The following is a 20203-nucleotide window of genomic DNA, read 5'->3' as shown; positions in this document are numbered from 1 at the left end:
AGGGGGTGTATACTCATTTACTTACTGTACTTGCATAGCATAGTAATTAAAACCAGATAATGATTGGAAATGGATATTTAATTTTTTATACTCTTGATTTTAACCTCCCGTTATTTAATTATTCACACCCCTAACCCATTACAGTAAAGATAGACACTTTTCATTAGGTAGTTATGGGAATGAAGTATGCATATTATTTGTTACTTCTACAGAGGAAAGACAATTAGGCTTATTGCAGTGCTTGTAGGATGGGAACCAGATTCCAGCGGTATTAATCCCTCAATAATTAGTTCCTGTGAAAATCGATATTAATACAACATACATTTACATTTATTAGTGTAAACAAGACTGCTCATTAAATCACATGCTCAAATAGTGTTGAGCTAATTACTGTCCCTGTATTGTTTTTGCATTCTCTAGTCTTTTCAGCCCAGCTCTGCAGTACAATGCAATATAAGTTTGAGAGACACTCAAGGCAGAAAATGTAAGGACATCGGTAATGAACAAACACTCAGATTAAATACCTCAGACGCCTTCTTCTGCAAGTCCTTGCATGCCTCATCACATTCTACAATGACCAGCCCTTCATGAGCCTTGAAGCAAGGGTACTCCTGTGCAGATTGAATCAGGGTTTAGGTTAGGCTTTCAAAAAATAGGCATACAAAAGGGTGAAATCACCTTGTCATAAATCATCTCTTCAGAAATTAATTTCTGGGAAAGGTGACTTTCCAAATTAGTAGTGGTTAAGTGAGCATTTAGGTCTCCTGTGAACCTAGTACTTTTCCCATTTCTGGTGGATCATGATTCCATCTCAGAACGATGGAAAGAGAGCATGTACTTTCTTGCTTGGTTCTAGACATCTACTATCAACTTCTGCTTTTTCCACTTCTTTGTCAATGACCAAATAATCAGTATTTTTTAAAAGAATAGTAAATGTATGGTATGCAAGCTAAGGCAGAACAATGACAAATGGCTGATACATGCTGAGCTGCAAAGAACCAAATATTTTGTAACAGACACATTCAGGCTTAAATACTGCATCAGCCCTAGTGAATGGACGCTATCATGTTAACCAGTGAAGTGATGTCAATGATGCCAAGCATAGCCAGCAAACTCCCAGTTCTCAAAAGGCTTTCACATTATTATACATTAGCAATAAAGGTATAGGCACTTCATATTATTCTAATACATTAAAATACTAAAACTTTGAGTAAAAGAAAAATGAATCATCTCTAGATTGTTACTTGGGCTTGATGCCAGAACCTGTTATTTGGGTCATATGAACAACCTGTTTCAAGACGTGAAATTTCAGCAATGTAATCCTCCTCCAGACCACAGTCTGTGAGTTTAGATCTTACGATCGAGAACAACTACATTTATTATGAAAGACGTTAGACAAATATTTGATACAAACCGAACTCCAATGCCATATTCTGCACACAAACATGTGCATCATGGGATCACTATTATTTTAATCTATTTCTATCACATACCCTTCAAACCATGATAACAATTAACTAAAAACGTACCCTTTTGATTCTTTTGCACGGACATCTGAGCTTCACTTTTTGACTGCAGATCCCCACGCAGGATCCTGGATGGCAGGTCTCTTTGCAGCGATGCCCACATTGCAGCTAAACAAGCAGAAGAGGGGAATAATACATCCGGAGGAAGAAAACCATGTGCCCTTACTTTATAAAAATCTACTTCACCTGGCCCTTCAAATATCTTGGATTTAACCACCAGAAAAAAACTTGGAATTTCTTTAAGGTGAATAAAGGAGTGATTGAATAGCTATAAAATATAAATGAAAGAATCAATTTAACTAGGGAACTATGATAGCACCTTCACCAATATACTGGTCTGATAAATTATTTCTCAGTTTGCATTCATTGAAATTACCTTTTGACATTTTCGCAGAATGGGCGTCTTTTTTTAAAAAAAAAAGGCTCCATATGGGTCTTTTTGACATTGCTATTTGGTCACAAACTGCTAGTTACAGACGCAAGCTAGATAAGTAAGCTGTACACCTGTAATAACAATACTAGCAGGGGATAAGACATCGCCCATTGTCCATACAAACCAGCTCCACTTTGAAGATTTCCAGCAAGAAAAAGAGTGTCTTTGTCAAAGATATTGGAATAAGTCAGTGACTACAGCCACTCTATTTCTAAAATAAGGTTTTCTGGGACCTGCAACCCCGTGAAGGCAAAACTCATAATGAAAATCAGTACAGGTCAGAATAAAGAAAGAAGGCTGAATAACAAGTTTCATGGTTGTGAATCAGGTCCAGAGGAAGAGAAGAAGTAGTCACATATGGAGTATGAGAAATACCTAGTTTATCTTTTTTTTGTACTCTCCTGAGTGGGGATCACCCTGCTCAGCTGCTGCTTTCACACAGCTAAACAAGGGGCCCAAATGTGGTTCAAAGCAAAAAGCTATACTTGTTCAAACACTTATTGTAGGAAAAGTGGTCAAAAAGCTGTCAGGCCAGCTAGTATTGGCAAAGTACACTAATGCTTTGAAAACTTTAGGGTGTCATTGGTTAGAGAATTTCTGAAACATCAAAATTGTGCACGGGTAAGTGAAAACAAATATAGTCATCATTCAGTTTGTGGTACTGCAATGTTGAAAACTATAAAAACGTAGCTTGGAATAATACGAAAAATGGAGTACAATAGCGACAAGTCAAATCAAATCAAAACACCTTAGTGTCCCATTTACTGTACATAAAAATGTGGTATTAATTCCTCAACTGCCACAACTATTCAATCGACATATATCAAATCCTGATGACTGAACATGGCAAAACACCTAGATATGTCAGAACAGATAGATAATCAGCACCTTAGAGCCATTTAAAGTTAATAATGGTCAATTGGTCAAACAGATGAGGTCATAAATTAAAAACCCCACAGTCCAATGTGCTCTTGCTGTTTTTTTAAAGGTCACTTCTCAGTTTGCAGAGGACTCTTTTTAACAAGCTAAAGTATACGGTCCCTAATTGCTTCTCAATGCAACCACATCCACAGCGAGAAAGCTTTTCCACTAGTTTTACACCCTTAACCTGCTTCTTTTGATGAAAGTCTCTAGTGTAATCTAGCAGAAGGAAACATGCAATTAAGAAGAAAATGTAGCCATTTTAATTAAACCAACTGCAGGGAATCATCTGAACATCTTGTGCTTTTTCTGAGGCAAGCACAGAGTGCCAGAGATTGCTAGCCCTTACCATTTATGGTGTAACTTTAGGGAAACCCAGCAGCTTGTAATGCCTCAAACTCAAAGCAACGAAAATACAAATAAAACTTTCAGAAAAATAATACAAAAGCATAGAATCTAATGTAATGCTGCCAAAATGTGCCAACTTCAGATTTAGTTTGTTCAAAAATCTCAGATATTTGTTAAACTGATTCAGATTTTTCTTATTTTGGTCATTTCACCAAAAAGCAATTAAGTAAATAAATAAAAAGAATAATATACGAAAATGAAACAGCTTCTACCACATCGTTATAAGTCAACACCCCTGCCACTGCGCTCGTCATAACTAGCTTACTGTTTCCTAGTATTTAAAATGTTCACAGGCATAAAAAACTCCAATAAGAATTAAAGACAGTGAAGAAACAAGAATATACAGAAAAGGCTGTTTGCCGTCTCCTGAACTACATCAAGATTCATGTCCTTCAGCTTTAAGATTTATTAATCCAAAACTCATTAAAATTGTCAGTTTGCCATTATGTATTACAATAACAATATTCACTGCTAAAAATAAAACAAAGATGCCCTGTTTTCCAAAGGCCAAAAGGTTAGAAAAGGCTAGTCAGTACAGTAACATACAATTCATACACCACATTCCTAAAACACCTGATAAAAATGTTTTCTACACTGAGAGCACATCTGCCCATTTATTTGCTTGTTCTTCTCATTTGTTCCCCTTTCACACACTTGAACGATCAATACTTTATTGCTTTACTCAGTAACATGGGTCCAATCTTTAAACAGAATTACCTAAGAGTTTCAAACTAACAGAAATAACAGGCAACAACAAAAATAAAAAGACAGGGACAATCAACCTCTCAAAAAGTAAGGTCCTCAAAATGAGGTTTGGATTCTAACTTTTTCTTCACAGTGCTTCACAATTCACAATGCCTTGTTCAATTGTCTACATGGCTAAATGAACATTTTGAAGGCTGGGGCTGATTGAAGGGCTCAGATAAAGAGTTATTGTCTCTATAATTAATCATGTCCTTGGGAGCTCTTGTGTACTGTTTGTAATGCCTTCGGCAACTATCGCTGTTCAGGTTTTCACCATTCTTCTTCCACAGCCTTGCTCCCTTCTTGAATTTATGAGGTACATAACTAGCCACTTAGCTGTGAATAAATCAACCAGATAGGAGAAACCAGCTGTGCAGCAGTAGCAGATAAATGCTTGACAAAGTTTCACTGAGACTAAAAACTCAGCTCTATTAGGATTTACTTTAGAATGACGTCCCTTACTGTACATCATATACAAGTAGACCGATTTGTAAAAAAAATTACAACCTTTTTCTTCAAACCACTGCTATAATGTATTTTTAGTCATGGTGTAGTATTTGTGATGGACGGTGAAACAGATAAGGAAATCATCAGATTCAACACTAACCTGATGTACTGTAATTAGAACTACTCTTTACAGTGTAATCAGGCATACGGTATGTAGAATGCATGAGAATACCAAACAGCTCATTTTACCATTGACTAAAAATTACATAGCAACCCACACTCAAACACTTTTGAAATTATTTTATTTTGAGGCAAAGTCTTATTTGTGCCAGACATTTCATGACTTTCGAATTCTTTTTTTTTACTAGAACAAACCATAAATAAAATTGTTTTTAGTTGTTGAATAGAACTTTATGTCAAGGAAATGAAACATATGCAAGCAGGAAGAAAAGCATTTGTAACAGACTAATCTAAGCTGGCTCGCAATTCAATTACCTCCAGTTGTTTTTACATGAAGGCAAATTCATGTCAAGCTTTACAAATAAATAATATCCTATGTGAAAATACTGCTGTGACCCAGGTCAACAGATTTAAAAAATGGCCAAAACCTACTGCAACTGATGTTAAAAACTGCAACATTTTTCCTGAACTTTTATCATATCTGGAGTCTGGCCTTTGGCATCTATTTGTCCTTGTGATTTTATTTTTGAAGATGGACAAAATGCCCTGGGTTCCTTTCATAATGCAAAAAATCTTTGATGCACAATAAAAAGATTTTTGCAAGTCCTACTAATTTATTGTATCTGTTTTTTTTTTCCAACCTCCTTAGTGAATTGAGGAAGTTAACTTCAAAATGCACAGCTGCCAATCAGCCTCTTGGCATTTTTTCTCGGCACCAAAAAAGAAGCTGCCCTGCATTTAAAGCTGTTCCTCATCATTTACTCTTGTGTTGACTGCGCCCTCTAGCGGAATATAAAGATCCACTTAAAGATCACCATTGTCGATACATTAAACTCACTGACAGACTGCAATTATCCCAGTGAAAACCACAAAAGCTGTACCTTCACTTTCATTTACTGTATGTGGTTCTCTATATACATAGTGTCCATATCTGTGCATCAGAGTCAGTTCTAATAGATTTTTCATCAATTCATTTTTGTAAGATGTTATATTCAGTTCAGATGTATTTTTCCCTTCATTCCCCTGTTTGTATTTTAGGAAGATGTATTTTATGAGCTTGCAGTGCTAGGCTACAGAAGTCTACAGCATGTTTTACAGCATGATGACACAAAGTAACTGAGTGCAAATATATTATTAGCTGACTTTTACATTAACCATTGTGCAACTTCTTTAGATGAATTAACAATTTCGCTTGAAAAACAGAGATTACTAAAATGTTAAAAAGCATGTAGTAGTTTCGATGCAATAATCTATGACTGCTGTTTGAATAGAAAACACATTCAGCTTACAAGAACAGCTAAGTGCTGCTATACTACAGTGCCCCCTAGTGCTGTGGATTTAAACATTCTAAACCACTTAAAATCATTCATGAAAACTTTGGGGCCTCTCTTTTGCAGGAAGTTAATATGCACAATTTAGGAAATTTCCCATCTTATTTAACATGTAGCACACAAAGCACAATTTCATTTCTACTTTGCTCCGCAAATTACAACATGAAACTGTTTGCTAACTCCACCGTCTGGAAATGCCAACCTGTATCCGTTTGTCTTGTTGATGCAAAAAAAAAACAACTTACGATTAAGTGTACTGAGGCAGGAAATACCGGATAAGCAGTGCACACAACATCGCCGCGCTACATATTTACAAGTGCTGAAACGTACAGAACATGAGGCTTGTGATTCTGCTTCTAAGCAACTGCGGATATAAACATCATGTGTCTAGGCCCTCTGGTATGCATGACTCTCCCACGCATATTGTCAAAGATGTACTGTAGTGAAAAAGTAGTGTTTTTCTCAATTCTTTTTGCTAAATTGAGATAGTGCGTTTATAAAATGTATAGGCATTTAAAAATGTTAAACGGTGAGATTCACAATTTCTAAGCAGTATGACAAATCCAAAGTGAATCTTGCATGTGCTATGAGTTTTGCTATGGAAACCTAACCGATCATACTCCCACAGTGCAATATGCACCTCAGGGAAAGTGAAACAGCATCTTCAAATGGCATTAACATCTACCCTGCTCATAACAACGAATATGAATGAGGGCGGGAGGTTATAAAATACCAAAAAAAAAAGCAACAAAGTAAGCATTTGTCAAGAATTTCAAAAATGACCGGTGAGAAATGGTGAAACATACCTGCTTAGGACACTGGTTTTTACAGGAGCCCAGCAGCCTTTTTGTCTCATTGTCAGCTGTAGTAATCTTCCTACAAAAGCAAATTGGAATTGAAAACATTAGCGAAGGATACCTGAACACTGTGAATGTCCTTCATTGCTTATGATAGTGTTATTTACCCAGAGTGGATTTAAAACATTTTCTAGTTTTTTCAGATGTACTCAACGTACTGTAGCACCTGCCTATTCAGTGTGCATGTGACTCATTCATAGTCCTCTGTCATTCTTTCAGAGTCAACCAAGTACCTTCTTGTGTTGAAACCTATATGTAAGCGACCGAGGAATTCATAGGAATATACAAGTATTAGGGTTATTCGTTTTTATATACTTTATACATTTTGGAATCCCCAACAAACTACCTTCCCCCAATCAAGACATTCACAAAAGATGATATAGGATATCAAAAGCAGTAGATAAAACAAAAATATGTCGTTTAAATATAATTACATACACTTCCTCCACAGAACTGCTTCAAAACTTTACCGTCTCATCTTTACATAAATTCTTAAGTGTAGTAAAGTCAAAATGACATTCCCTCTGTTTATGAAAATGAATAACCAAAAATATAAATCTTTAAAACAAAAAATGTGGATCTACAGTATGGTATGTATGGTTACATATTAAAATTATATCTACATGTAAGCTTAGGGAAGCTGTGGGGGAACATGTAACAGGATTGTAAACAAATAGCCTTTACAATCTTCAACACAAACGTTGAAAAAAATGCTTTTGTGGAGAGCATATGTTTTCACAAAAGCAAAATTGGGATTTAAACCAGCATCAGGGTAACATCAGCTAGACCACCTTGTCCTTTCATCATTTTATCAGAATTTGGAATTTGCCACGTGCTATCCAACCTGATTTGATGGTACAGTACTGCAATCTGCATGCATAACCACATACCCCATCTTAACTGACAGATCTGAATAAAAACATAAAGGAGATCTAGTAACAGGAGCACAAGTTTCAGGATGGTTTGATGGTATCATCCCATTCACGATCCAAGTGTCATCTTGGAAATATACCCACAACTTCAGTCTCAACAAGGAAACACAGACCAGAGCCGTGTGTCCAGAATAAGCTACAGTATTGCATAACTTTGGGGAGCCCCTTTTCAAAAAGATCTAAACACAGGTCTCTGCAGGTCAATATGATGCTAACAGTCTCCATGAACTGAATGGCATTCTTCACACTCAGAATATTTCTGGTCCTACGTGCCACATTAATCCTTGATCCCATTTTAGCTAGGACGCATAAAAGAAAGAATACCCCTATCTCTGGCTTTTCCTACATTGTATTGCACAGCCTAGGAAGGTTTTCTTTTTCTGAAGTTCATGGATGGAAATATCAAGCCGACAGTCATATAATACTTACAAGCACTCAACGAAAAGGGATGTTATCTTGCAGTGACATTTGAGTCTGATCATCTGTGTGCAGGAAGGGCAGTCTCCGGAATGGCAGGGCAGGGGGCAGGGGTGAGGGCAGCCTGGAGGGCGAGGACAACTGCACCCCTCTTCGCACTGATGGCACTCCTTACCCGCCTGCAACGGGGAGCAGGAAAGACATGCATAAAATACTCAGATGGGCGATGTAATAACCTGTCAAAAAACACCAATGTGCTCTGCCCTGTGGTGAGGTTACATGCTTGAATCAGGATCGTCGTGGGTCTCAGAAATGAGTACCATGGCAACCTTATATCCGTCCCTCACAGACCAAAATACATGGCTTTCCCAAGTGTGGTGTTTTAGTTGCTCTGTGGCTGAATTACTTGGCACGGTGGCACAATGGTTAGCATTGCTGCTTAGTAACCCTGGGGCCCAGGATTCAATTCCAGACCTGGGGTGCTCTTTCTTTGTGGAGTTTTTATGTTCTCCCCATGACTCCCCAGGGTTTCTTCCTGGTGTTCCAGTTTCTTCCCACAGTGCAAAAACGAACTGTACTGGCAGGTTAATTGGCTTTTGGGAAATCTGTCCCTAGGTGTGACTGTATGCATGTCTACCCTGAGATGGAGGTGTACCCAGCCTTGCACCTGTTGCCTGCTGGGATAGCTCCGGCTCCCCTGCAATCCTAAATTGGATGAAATGATTAGAAAATGGATGGACAGCTGAATTGCTTTCTTCTATGATCTTGGGGTTCTGCTTTTCTGGTAGACTGTTACTTAAAGTCTCCTAACCAAACCACAAAGCCATGCTAACTCAAGAACTGAAATCCCAGACTTACGTGATACTTTGAGCTTCAACAGAAACAAGGCTAGTGGTTATTGGCTGACTTTTTTATTTAATAATGACATTTCTTTAGTGTTATCTGTCACATGAGGTTAGATTAATCTACTGTTAGGACTTGGTGAGGACTAGATGTAGGTCAGATATATATTTCTATATATTTAAAACCATCAAATCGTAAGGGGGTGTGTTTTCTTTTTCACATCACTGTATATACACCTACACAGATGCATTCTTGCTGCCATGGTCAGCCACAGGGTCTGAAAGTCCTCAAACCCAAATCCCCTCTGGGATAAGAGCAACCATTCAGTCACCCAGTTTTGGGGCAAGAGAAAATGTTGAACCCTGTCAATTCTCAACCTTATTTTTAAAGCTTTTTAAATGATCTCATTTGGCCAGGTACCCTACTTTTTAACCAATACCCCTGATGTAGCAATAGCTTTTATTTTCCCCTGGACTGCTGCCACTTGGACTCTTTTAAAGTTCTGATGGGGCTCCTTCTGCCCAGCCTTGGTCCACAGTCTTGATTGTGAAGCCAGTTAAGCACCTTAGGTGGCCAGCTGTATTTACGGTATAAAGAGTGTTATTCCTCTCACTCACAAATAAAGAACATGTTGTTTTTTTTTTACTTTATAGCTGTGTCTGTTTTCTGAGACTCCGCTATGAAAGACTGCTGCACTCCTGGGCATGTGAGAGCAAGAGCAATATGTGTGTTCAAGATGGATGTTGTACATAACCTGACGTACAAAAACATCAACACAATTCCAGTCAAAACATCAGATGAAACTGCCCAGTAACGCCATGTAAAAATGCAAAGGAGTGTCCTATAACAGCAAATATATTGCCCCACACATCCATATTAGTCTAAACTTTATTTTTATGTTCAAGACACTGGGCTAGCTGTAATGCTCAATTTCATCTTGAACTTGAAGTGCATCAATATTATTTCAGTTTTAACTCAGGGACTGAAAACAGTTACATTAATGCAACTGCATTGATCATTTAGATACTAAACTAATTTCACACTGTTCTATATTGGTTAGTGCAGATATGAAGCTTCCCACATGCATTTCAGTTTGTTGAAAAATACAATATATTACATATTGAATTCTTGATTAACTGTGTTCAAATCTTAAATTATCCACAATAAAGGTCAGTTAGTAGGCAATATTTTATCATAACCTGGAACAGCTTGGAAAGTGTTTCCTCCCCACTTAGGAGACAATAATAAGGGCATGAAACACTTAACCAATCTGGAACAGCACAGGAAAGAGCTCCTTGCCATAAACATCGTTGTCTTCCTGAGGCTTTCTAATTTAGGATGCTGAGGCCTTCGCTGAGTTAAGAAATATTTCAGTGGGGATATTTCCTTAGCAACCCCCCTCCATTGCTACTTACGCAGTGTCAGTGAGATGAGCACAGTTACCTACAGCTGCAGAAACTACTTGTCTCACAGCCTATGGTGGAAAGACACACTTGTGTCCTCTTCCTGGCAGGACTGGTGATGTACCAAGAGCTTTACATTTCACAATAATTGACACTAAATATTTTTAATGGATTCTTTTTTAACCACCCCCCAGCTTGTGAAACTCAATGAGCATTTACAGCAGTCTTTGAAGAGCTCTCTGACCTTAATTATAATGATGTACTACTACTGAATGATTTCCATATAATACCTCATTTTATACCCCCGAGACACAAAAATCTTCTAGTGGCCTTTATATAGCTCCAGAGGCTTCAAGAGCACTGTCAAAGGGAACGATGTTAATGTAAATTTGGTTTTGTTGCATTTTATTTAAAGGAACACCTGATGTGAATAAATGCTGCCCCTGTGTGTTCTAGAATTTAGACAAAGTAAAAGAAAATGACTTTTGTTTACATACAGTATATCAAACAAGTGTATGATAGTCTAATCTGATTTTAATAGTTTGGGATGGACTTCCATGCTGGAAGCAGCACACAGTCAAAAAAGGTAAATAAACAGAAATCTGTAAAATAATATTGAACTAAAATGAAAGCAGTCTCATTTTAATTTTTGGTGTTAAGTAGGTAGACAAATACTGTAACATCAACACATCAGCAATTAAAATACTTTCCTTAAGTGCTTTATCTATGCAAGTCTGCATTTTCCATCATAAACCTTATGATGTCAGGATTTTGAACCTGTCTCACCAACAGAAATCTTAATGACTCCATCAGGATTGCCATCAGGACATGAGATGAATTTCACAATTTCACAGCTCTCTTTTATAAGAACTTTGGAAATAAGAAAACTAAGATGTTTTCTGCTTAGAGGTAAAAATGTCCAAATGACAGAAGTGATTAAAACTGAAAGCTGAAGAAGACCTACAACAAGTTGTATTGATCATTAGCCTGGACACTGGAAAGAGAACAAAGGAATTATTCACATAGATAAATATACATATAGATATTTTTGCTTGATCCAATGGAAAACTATTCGAATTTCAAACTGCAATGTATATTGATCTCAAGGTTAAAACTTCTTGAGTATCACAAATGAAAATCACCACACAAACTCTCTTCCTTGTCAACCTCCTCTAAGCCTTCCTAGTAAATGTAATCCAGATAATCCAGTTATCACTTCCATGCTTATGTATTCCAGATGCTTTATCTTGCATTAATCATATTGGTTTTATGTAGTTTAATTATAATAATAATTAATAATTGCTTACACTTATATAGTGCTTTTCTGGACACTCCACTCAAAGCGCTTTACAGGTAACGGGGTCTCCCCTCCACCACCACCAATGTGCAGCATCCACCTGGATGATGCGACGGCAGCCACAGTGCGCCAGAACGCTCACCACACATCAGCTATCAGTGGGGAGGAGAGCAGAGTAATGTAGCCAGTTCATAGAGGGGGATTATTAGGAGGCCATGATTGGTAAGGGCCAATGGGAAATTTGGCCAGGGCACCGGGGTTACACCCCTACTCTTTTTGAGAAATGCCCTGGGATTTTTAATGACCACAGAGAGTCAGGACTTCTGTTTTCCGTCTCATCCCAAGGAGGCGCCTGCTTACAGTATAGTGTCCCCGTCACTATACTGGGGCATTAGGCCACACAGACCGCAGAGTGAGCGCCCCCTGCTGGCCCCACTAACACCTCTTCCAGCAACAATCTTAGTTTTTGCCAGGAGGTCTCCCATCCAGGGACTGACCAGGCTCACACCTGCTTAGCTTCAATGGAATGCAGTTTGCAATGCAATGGGCTAGTTTAAACTTTTATAAGCTTCTGGGTTTTATACAGTCAAGTACAATGATTTACATGATGTACTCTCACATGTGGCACATACCTTTTGCTTGTCCTCTGTTCTGTCAGGCAGAGTCACACTGTGGCATTCTCTGGCACAGGTGTGGTTGCCACAGGCTAACAGCCGTCCACAAGGCCTTCTACAAGAGTATGGGCCCACAGCATGGCATGGCAAGGGACTCACCTGCAATAATGCACAAGAAAAAAAACAATGGCCAATGGAGAAAACATCCTTTACAGCTTAGCACAATACAGTGCCTTACAAACATATTCAGATCCTTTTCACATTCTGTCTTAAGGCTTGCAGTTGTGAAAAATCTGAAGTAGCACTTTTTTATATACAGAAAGTAGTCCACACGTTCAAAAAAGTAAATGGATAATATGGAAGAAAAATGGTCATGATTGCATAGGTCTTCAAACCCTCTTGCACAAAACGGCCTTAATGAACCACACAATTAGTTGAGTGGGCTCTGTCTCTGCATTAACAGAGGTGCATGTGGTTTCAGAAAAAAAAAAGCCCATCTCTGTAAGGCCACAAGTCAGATGGTGAATTTCAAGCAAAAATTTAAAGTTTCATTTAAATCTGAATCTGAAATTAAATCTGAAGTAATTTCCAGTTTATTGTGGGAGAACAGCATCCTACTATTAAAGAAACCCAATTAAGAAATCCAGTCCTTGATGTGGCGCATTCATTTAACACAAAGACAAAATAATATTAATCTTGGAAGCAGAAAGCTTGCAATAAAGACAAATATTCTCTTTCTGGTATGTATAACACTCAAATCTTGTAAAAATTCCAAAACATCATAAGAATCCTGTTGTTTCCCAGACCCCTACTGAAAAACAAAACACAAAACTCCTCATAAGACCTGGCAAGGCAGGGCAGTACTTCTGAAAAATAAAACCTGCATTTTCATGCTGAGTTTCAAGGAAGGTACAGTATGATGTCCTTTGATAAAGTTGGCCTTACACTTACACCTTGTTTTGTTGAAATGGTCTTCAGGCCTGTGAAACAGATGTGATGGCAGTTTCATGTCCTATCCAAGAACAGAGCAGCAGCTTAGCTGGTGTTGTACATGGCGTATGCCCAATTCACGTATGGCGGATTTAAGATGCCACACTGCCTGACGAGTCATTTCAAGTCAAAGAAAAGATTACAGCGAAGCTGGCTTTGTATATTTACAACTTAGGAGGGAACTGTGCTAGGAATCCTGGGAACACCCATAGATAATCCAAGTGGGATAAGAGTGTTTTCAGAACTGTACATAACAAACCGATCAGGTTTAATAAGTCTTTTTTAACCACTCTCTGAAAGATCATCAAAAAATATAAAAATAAAATATGTCCTGCTTCCCATCCACAGCATATTATTAATTCAGTGATACCCATTTTAAATTATGCAAGTGGTACTTTCGAAAGTATTTTCCAAACACTGCCTTTAGGACTAAAGGGACCACTTCAATGCATGTGCAAGGATTATTAAACATTAGTCAATATTCTTGACTCCAGTTCTCTGGACAGAACATCCTTTTGTCTGATTAGCCTAATTATTTAGCCTAAAACAATTTTAAGTTCTACAGCAAGTGGTTTATAATTTCCTGATTTTTTTGGGGAACATCCTCAGCAATGATCACTGCACTGCTATTCCAAGACTCAACACCACATGGTTTCAACTTCAGCTGAACGTCCACCAAAAGCAAACAAGCATAAGAATTGGCCCCCGAACAGGTACTTAATAGTGTGAAGGTTTTATAATATTAGATATCACTTGTAAGTTGAAAACTGTTGGATTTTGCCATGTTCTTGGTTTTGAATACTGTCAAATGTGTACATTTATAATCTAGACAACACTATACCACCTAGAGCTCAAGTTAAACTATTCCAAAGACAAACCTACAGCCAACATAAACATCCTTTTAATTATTTATAAATTGTTAAGTTGTTGTTTTAGGCACCTTCTGAATGAGACACTATCGTCTAAGAAAACTATTAATCAGCCCCTAGAACCTTTGTTTGTTTGTTATCTCCTGAAATTGCTTGTTTCAGCCCTTTGATTAATGAATGTCCCTCCCAAGTAAAGCACAAACTCCCCTGCTCTTTATTAGCTATAAAAGCATTTTGGCCTCATAGCAACCCAACTGAGATACAATTACCATGATTATACTATGTGAAAATGTTTTTACAGCAAAAAGTAAGCAATTTAATGTACCCAGTGAGTGTTTGAAAAGCAAAAGAAAATACCAAATGTGATTGCAGTCTATTTGCTCCCAACGCCACTGTGAGCTTGTCAATCCAGTAATAAAAAATCTACAGGGCTTTGGGGACACCTTTGGCTCAGGCCTATTGAAAAACATTTCTTTTGTTGAGCTAAATCCCTTAATGAGAAAATGCATGATCAATTGGACTGTTCTTCAAATCAAACTGCCTGGATAAAAAAGGGAGAATATTTTTGTAATGAGAAATGATCATTATCCTTGAAATTCTGCAAAACAAAGAGAAAATAAAGGCAGGAAAAAATGTTCGAGATCCACAGCAACTGTGCATGTAAATTTGATATTAAAGATATGTTTCTAATGTGCACACACACAAAAGTCAAGAAGTTATACTGTGTCAGTGTGCCAGATAGTCTCTGATAAAATATCAGAAAAAAAGGATTCATCTGCAAACCTGATTCTGAAAAGGATATGTGCATATTCATGATATGTAAGAATTAAAACCTATAATTAGATAATTCTAGATCACAGTGTGTAATATTTAACTGGTGAGTAATTAAATGAACTAGGTTAACTGACTTGTGTTCACTGTATAGCTGTAGAAAAAACGTGACCCCTTTTTTTAAATCAAAAGGCACTGTTATATCATCAGTGGAAATCAGGATTTCTTAAAATGTTCACAATGCTTAATTTGTAAATCTTGAAGTGCTGGAGCTCAATGCAAGTGGCAGTGAGTGGACAGACAAGAGACAAAGAAGATACTGGTGTGCTTAACCATAACAAGTGCATAACATCAGCATGATGCACTCTAAACTCAATTTTTAATTACCACTGTCTGTAACAAGGTATCTTAAAAAATAATTTGGAATGCCAAATATAAAAAAGCATGCTATTAGGCCTACTATATTTCTGAAACATTTCCATTTGATTTTGAAATTAGTTTTACTGGAAAAGGTATATTTGACAAGTATGCAAGTCGACAAGTTGCAAATTCACAATTAAAAAAAGCTAATCTTGACTAAAATAATTTTTAAAGCATTTAGACTGAATTTTGTTTATCTGCATCCAAGGTCCTCTTAGATGCCCACTGTAGTCAATTCTGTTATCCACACTGGCAGTGTGAGCAGCAAATCATGGTTCTCTGCATTCTGTTCTGTATTAGATTCTAAATATGCCTGTCAAATATTCCATATTCCAAATAAGCCTGTGCTGCTCTTTGAGGTTCCTGAGTACCAGTGCTCAACTCTACCGAGTTCTGACAAATTAAGTACAGATAAGCAGAGGCTTTTACACAGACTATGGTTTAGGCCAAAAATCTTTACAACTGACTTTTATATACAGTGTATTTATGGTTATTAAGAGTCTCTCTTCATCAGTTATCTTTAACAAAACAATCCAACCCTCAACATGTTCCTTGGATGCTTTTCCTGTTCTCTTGACTTGATCAAATTTCACAATTCTCTGTCCTTTTGTCATGGGTAGAATCAATCATTAAGAGCTAGAATCGTTCCATTGGCCACATGGAGTTATTACTCCACTGTTAAACAGAACTTAAAAACTCCAGCCTGCACTAAGTGGGCAAAATCTGATTTACCATTTCTAGCAAACATTCCAGAAAGGGCTTCTTTCTGAAAGCTCTTTTATGTGCAAGTTAACTGTACGAACCATTTAATCCAGGTTTAGTTAAAAAATCACGAATATGATGACTTGGCTGATTTATTGCGTTAAACTATAAGGCCTATAAGCAGCTGCAACAACAATAGGCTCTGTTAGCAGAGGCTACCATAACAGCACCAGACTCTGTAAAATTACACTGTTCACTTGTGAGGTCCTTAGAGACTTGATATACAACTAAATAAAAAGCAAACACCTCATCTAGACAAACATTCATGAAGAGCTGACATTCTAAAGAAAAAAATAAACCAACCACTGTTATCTTCCCATACAAGTGTAGTAGCAAAACCGAATCAGTGACCTTTCTCTTATCAACAGGATGTGTAAGGCACACTGCACTTTACCTTTCAGACTCTATTATAAACTGATTGGGAGCACATGAAACAAATGGAGACTGCGTGTTCCTTCCTATTTACAGGAAAATCGCAGTTACAATTCCATATCTGCATATTTAAAGGCTACAGCACAGGAAAGGGCAACAATAGGAACAAACTGAAATAGTTTTGAACTGCTCACTTAATAACCTGTTCTTAAAATTAAATTGATAATTGGAAAATTAGCGTTTTGTGGTGCCAAGCCTTAAAATATATTAAGTATCCGAGACACTAATAGGAAGCAACTTTGCAAAGCATTTTATTTTCTCTCTCTTCATAAAAGGTCGCTAAGGACTAAGCTTTTGTTTCAATTACTACAGAAAAGCACTTTCTCATTTTTGCCTGAGGACAGCCTCAGAACACAAACCTTGGTACAGTATATAAAAACTTTAACAATCAGCAAGAAACCATAGAGCAGTTACAGTTTGCCAAGCAAATGCCCCATTTCAACATACAGAAAGGACTTTGGTTTGATGAAGGGGAAAAATGTTTAGTATTTTCTTGCTTACACAATAGCACTAGATTTTTGGTTCACAACATAAGACATTCAGAACAGGTACTCTTCTGTATGTCATATGTTATTCCACAGGGACGATGTCAAATCATCCGGCCCATGTATAATCCCCTTGATCAGTGCACATTGCTTAGGTATTTTAGGAGTGTAATTTTAAATGTCATTCCACATAAACTGGAAGAATGTAGGTCGGATGGTTGCTTACCTTATATCAGGGTTTAGGGTGAGAATTTTTTAAGTGTTGGAATCTATTCACTAGAAAATGCAAATTTCAACATGATTTTAAGTCACTATCAAAAATAACTTTGCAGGAGATTGTTTTTAGCTTACAGATCTTTAGGCCTCAGACCATTGATGTTTGTAACTCGCGGATTAATTAAACTCAAAGGGATTCATTTTAAAAACGTTTTCCAAAGGTTTGTGACCCTAATTACAGGTGTATGAACTAAATGGGGATGTTCCATAAATGGAAATTATACTATTTTAATAGTAACAAAAAACAAAAATATAATTCTCCTCCCCTAATGTGTGAAACGAAACCTGCTATGATGCTATGAAAAGCTCTCAGTCCAAAAGGCTTTATACAGTGAACAGACTAGAGTCATAATTAGGTACTGCATTTTTAGGATCCCATGATATTCAAAGGTGAACCAGAATTAACCAACTAACAATTTGGTTATAAAATCTCACAATATCACTCTATATATTGCAATGAAATTCATTTAAAGAAAATTAAATAACTACAATACATTTCCAGTCTTCTTCTAAATTATAGGCAATGACGCTGAATTGTCAAATCTGCACATGTTAAATCAAATCAATACTCAAACATGACACATGTAAAATAACTGGATACCATCCTGACAAATCTTTATTCAAGTTTTCAAGAAACTTTTTCCTTGCTTTCACCTTGATTATGCCAATCCTGATCTCAACAGAATCATGCCTGTTCACTCATTTTCTTTAATTGTGGCAAAATCTTAAGTGGGAACTCTATATTGCTACTGACTCCAATCCTAATTTAGAACCATGGCTGGCATCACAGAAGGGAGTCCTTTTCACTTACCTCATGGTTTCCAAGACAAGCCCTGTGAAGAGCAAACAAAGAAAGTAAAAATTCAGACAGGACATTTCAACATTAGTTTCAACAAAATGCTCAAGATCCAAAGCTAAAATATAAATCTAAAATAAAATAAGCTTATTAGCACATCTTTTTTATAGCTTTCAGTCCCTTTTCAAGTGTCTTTATAAAGGTTGTGATCACAAAAGCAATTTTAGTAATAGTGTTTATTTTTCATGGCATAAACAAAAGTCAATACATTCCCTTCAAATGGATAACATGCCAGACAATTTACAATTAGGTTAGCTATGGCTACAACCAAATGATCAAAATCATTCTTGATAATGAACCAGTAATCACACTTCTACTAAATTAAAAGTTAATATGATGTCCATGCTAAAGCTGCACATCCCACCAAAAAAACAATATTTGTTTTTCTTTTAACATATAAGATGTGAGAAAAGATTTTGCTGTCCAAGCAAGTTTGTATAGTATAACGGAAGATGTCTTGTATGAGCAGATCAAAAACAGTCATTAACGCTACCTGAAATCGCAGCATGATCCTCAAATATTTTGCTAACTAAACACTAACCTACTGTATGACTGTTACTATTGGCTTTGTTTGCAACTAACATAAAAGAATACCAAGTCAGCATGCATAGGCTGCAAAGGAACAGTTCGAGGTTGATTTCATGCTGAAAGGAAAAGAAACACAATGGTTTGGCTGTGGAGCTTTCTTCAAGTGTGAGACACCTTTTGTTTTGCATTTCAACATGGAATAAACCTTCACTTGTTCCTTTGTAACATAAACGACTGCCTACTTTAGAATCCTTGTACTACAAAGTACGCATTAAATATGCACAGCATTATTTGTCTTAATACTTTAATCTGCTGATGTAGTACTGGATACTTAGCATATAAGAGAACCTCTGCTTACTTCTACAGTGTGACTCATTCATATAAAGCCACACTACCAGGGATATTTAGCAAAAAATTAAAAGGCTAAATCCTGTCTAAACGCATGTACTGCCATGTTCTGATCAACCCTACAGCTACCAAAATTGATTTTCTAGCTCTCCTATCATTAGACATAAATGAAGCCTTGGAATTTCATCTTAGATAGTTTTCCCCACCAGATGTGAAAAGTGAAACACCTTGGAGCGATTAATTAAATAAATCACTTAAAACACGAGAAAGCTAAAATATACGTACTGCGGTATAGGGACTTGACAGGGGGGACACGGTAAGGCCGTCTGAACGAAGACTGGCTCGGGGGGCTGCTCCCATGGACCTGCAAGCTGAGGCTAGCACCCCAACACAAAAACAGAAACAGGTTGAGATTTTTACTCTCTTATAGAGAAGAAGTTTGAAACTGCAGTATGGAGAACTGAGTAAGTCATGCTGCCACTTGGGCGACTTGTTACATGCTTATTATTTTTTCCTTCTACAACACTTTCTATGGTTATTAGATAATTAATTAGAAAGAAGTACTGTTTTTTAGCTTTAGCGTTTTCGAAATTATAATTCTTTTTATGCATGTTTAATTCCTTCATTTCAGGTCCTTGCATTAAAACATCATTAATTTCAATGGTTGCCGTCAAATTATCCTTAGTGTAGCCTTTTCAAATCTTTAATTTGGTAAAGGGAATTAAAAGAAAAGTCTTCATTTTAAATTACAGTTTCACTTATTATGTTAATTACCTTATTTCATTGTGCTATACTGTCTATGTTTTTGGTGAAAAAAAAAACTTTTTTTGCTCACAAAGACTGCTTTGTCAGACTTCTTCACCCATGTCTTTATGTTGTTAATTTTTGTCTTTTATAAAACCAAGTTATATGACTCGAATTGTCCCTGTTCACACAGTTTGAGTCTGTGGCAGGATGAAGAAAAACCCATTCACACAGAAATTATGCAAAATCTATATCTTCCAGTCAACACTGGTAGTATTTGCCTCACAACACACTGCAGGTAGGTCTAAATTTCATTTCAATGTTCTACTACTTGATATGAAGTTGACAGTTAAATTTCTATCAAGCACA

The 20203-nt window shown here is 36.9% G+C and overlaps 1 protein-coding gene across 1 annotated transcript in view; it reads right to left on the bottom strand.

The window, feature by feature from the left end:
- Positions 1-20203, bottom strand: part of nfxl1 (nuclear transcription factor, X-box binding-like 1) — a 57507-nt gene that overhangs the window by 8042 nt on the left and 29262 nt on the right. Inside the window, exons 15-21 of the mRNA XM_006629846.3 lie at positions 19376-19467; positions 18170-18191; positions 12372-12512; positions 8209-8375; positions 6797-6866; positions 1530-1634; positions 525-611 (exon numbers count right to left, since the gene is read on the bottom strand). Of these exons, the coding sequence (XP_006629909.2) occupies positions 525-611; positions 1530-1634; positions 6797-6866; positions 8209-8375; positions 12372-12512; positions 18170-18191; positions 19376-19467 (684 nt within the window). The remainder of the gene's footprint in view (positions 1-524; positions 612-1529; positions 1635-6796; positions 6867-8208; positions 8376-12371; positions 12513-18169; positions 18192-19375; positions 19468-20203) is intronic.

The sequence above is a fragment of the Lepisosteus oculatus genome, chromosome 1 (assembly GCF_040954835.1).
Source record: "Lepisosteus oculatus isolate fLepOcu1 chromosome 1, fLepOcu1.hap2, whole genome shotgun sequence".
NCBI classification, from domain to species: domain Eukaryota; kingdom Metazoa; phylum Chordata; class Actinopteri; order Semionotiformes; family Lepisosteidae; genus Lepisosteus; species Lepisosteus oculatus.
The sequence above is the reverse complement of the archived record's forward strand: the minus strand, read 5'-3'. Positions and strand labels throughout refer to the sequence as shown.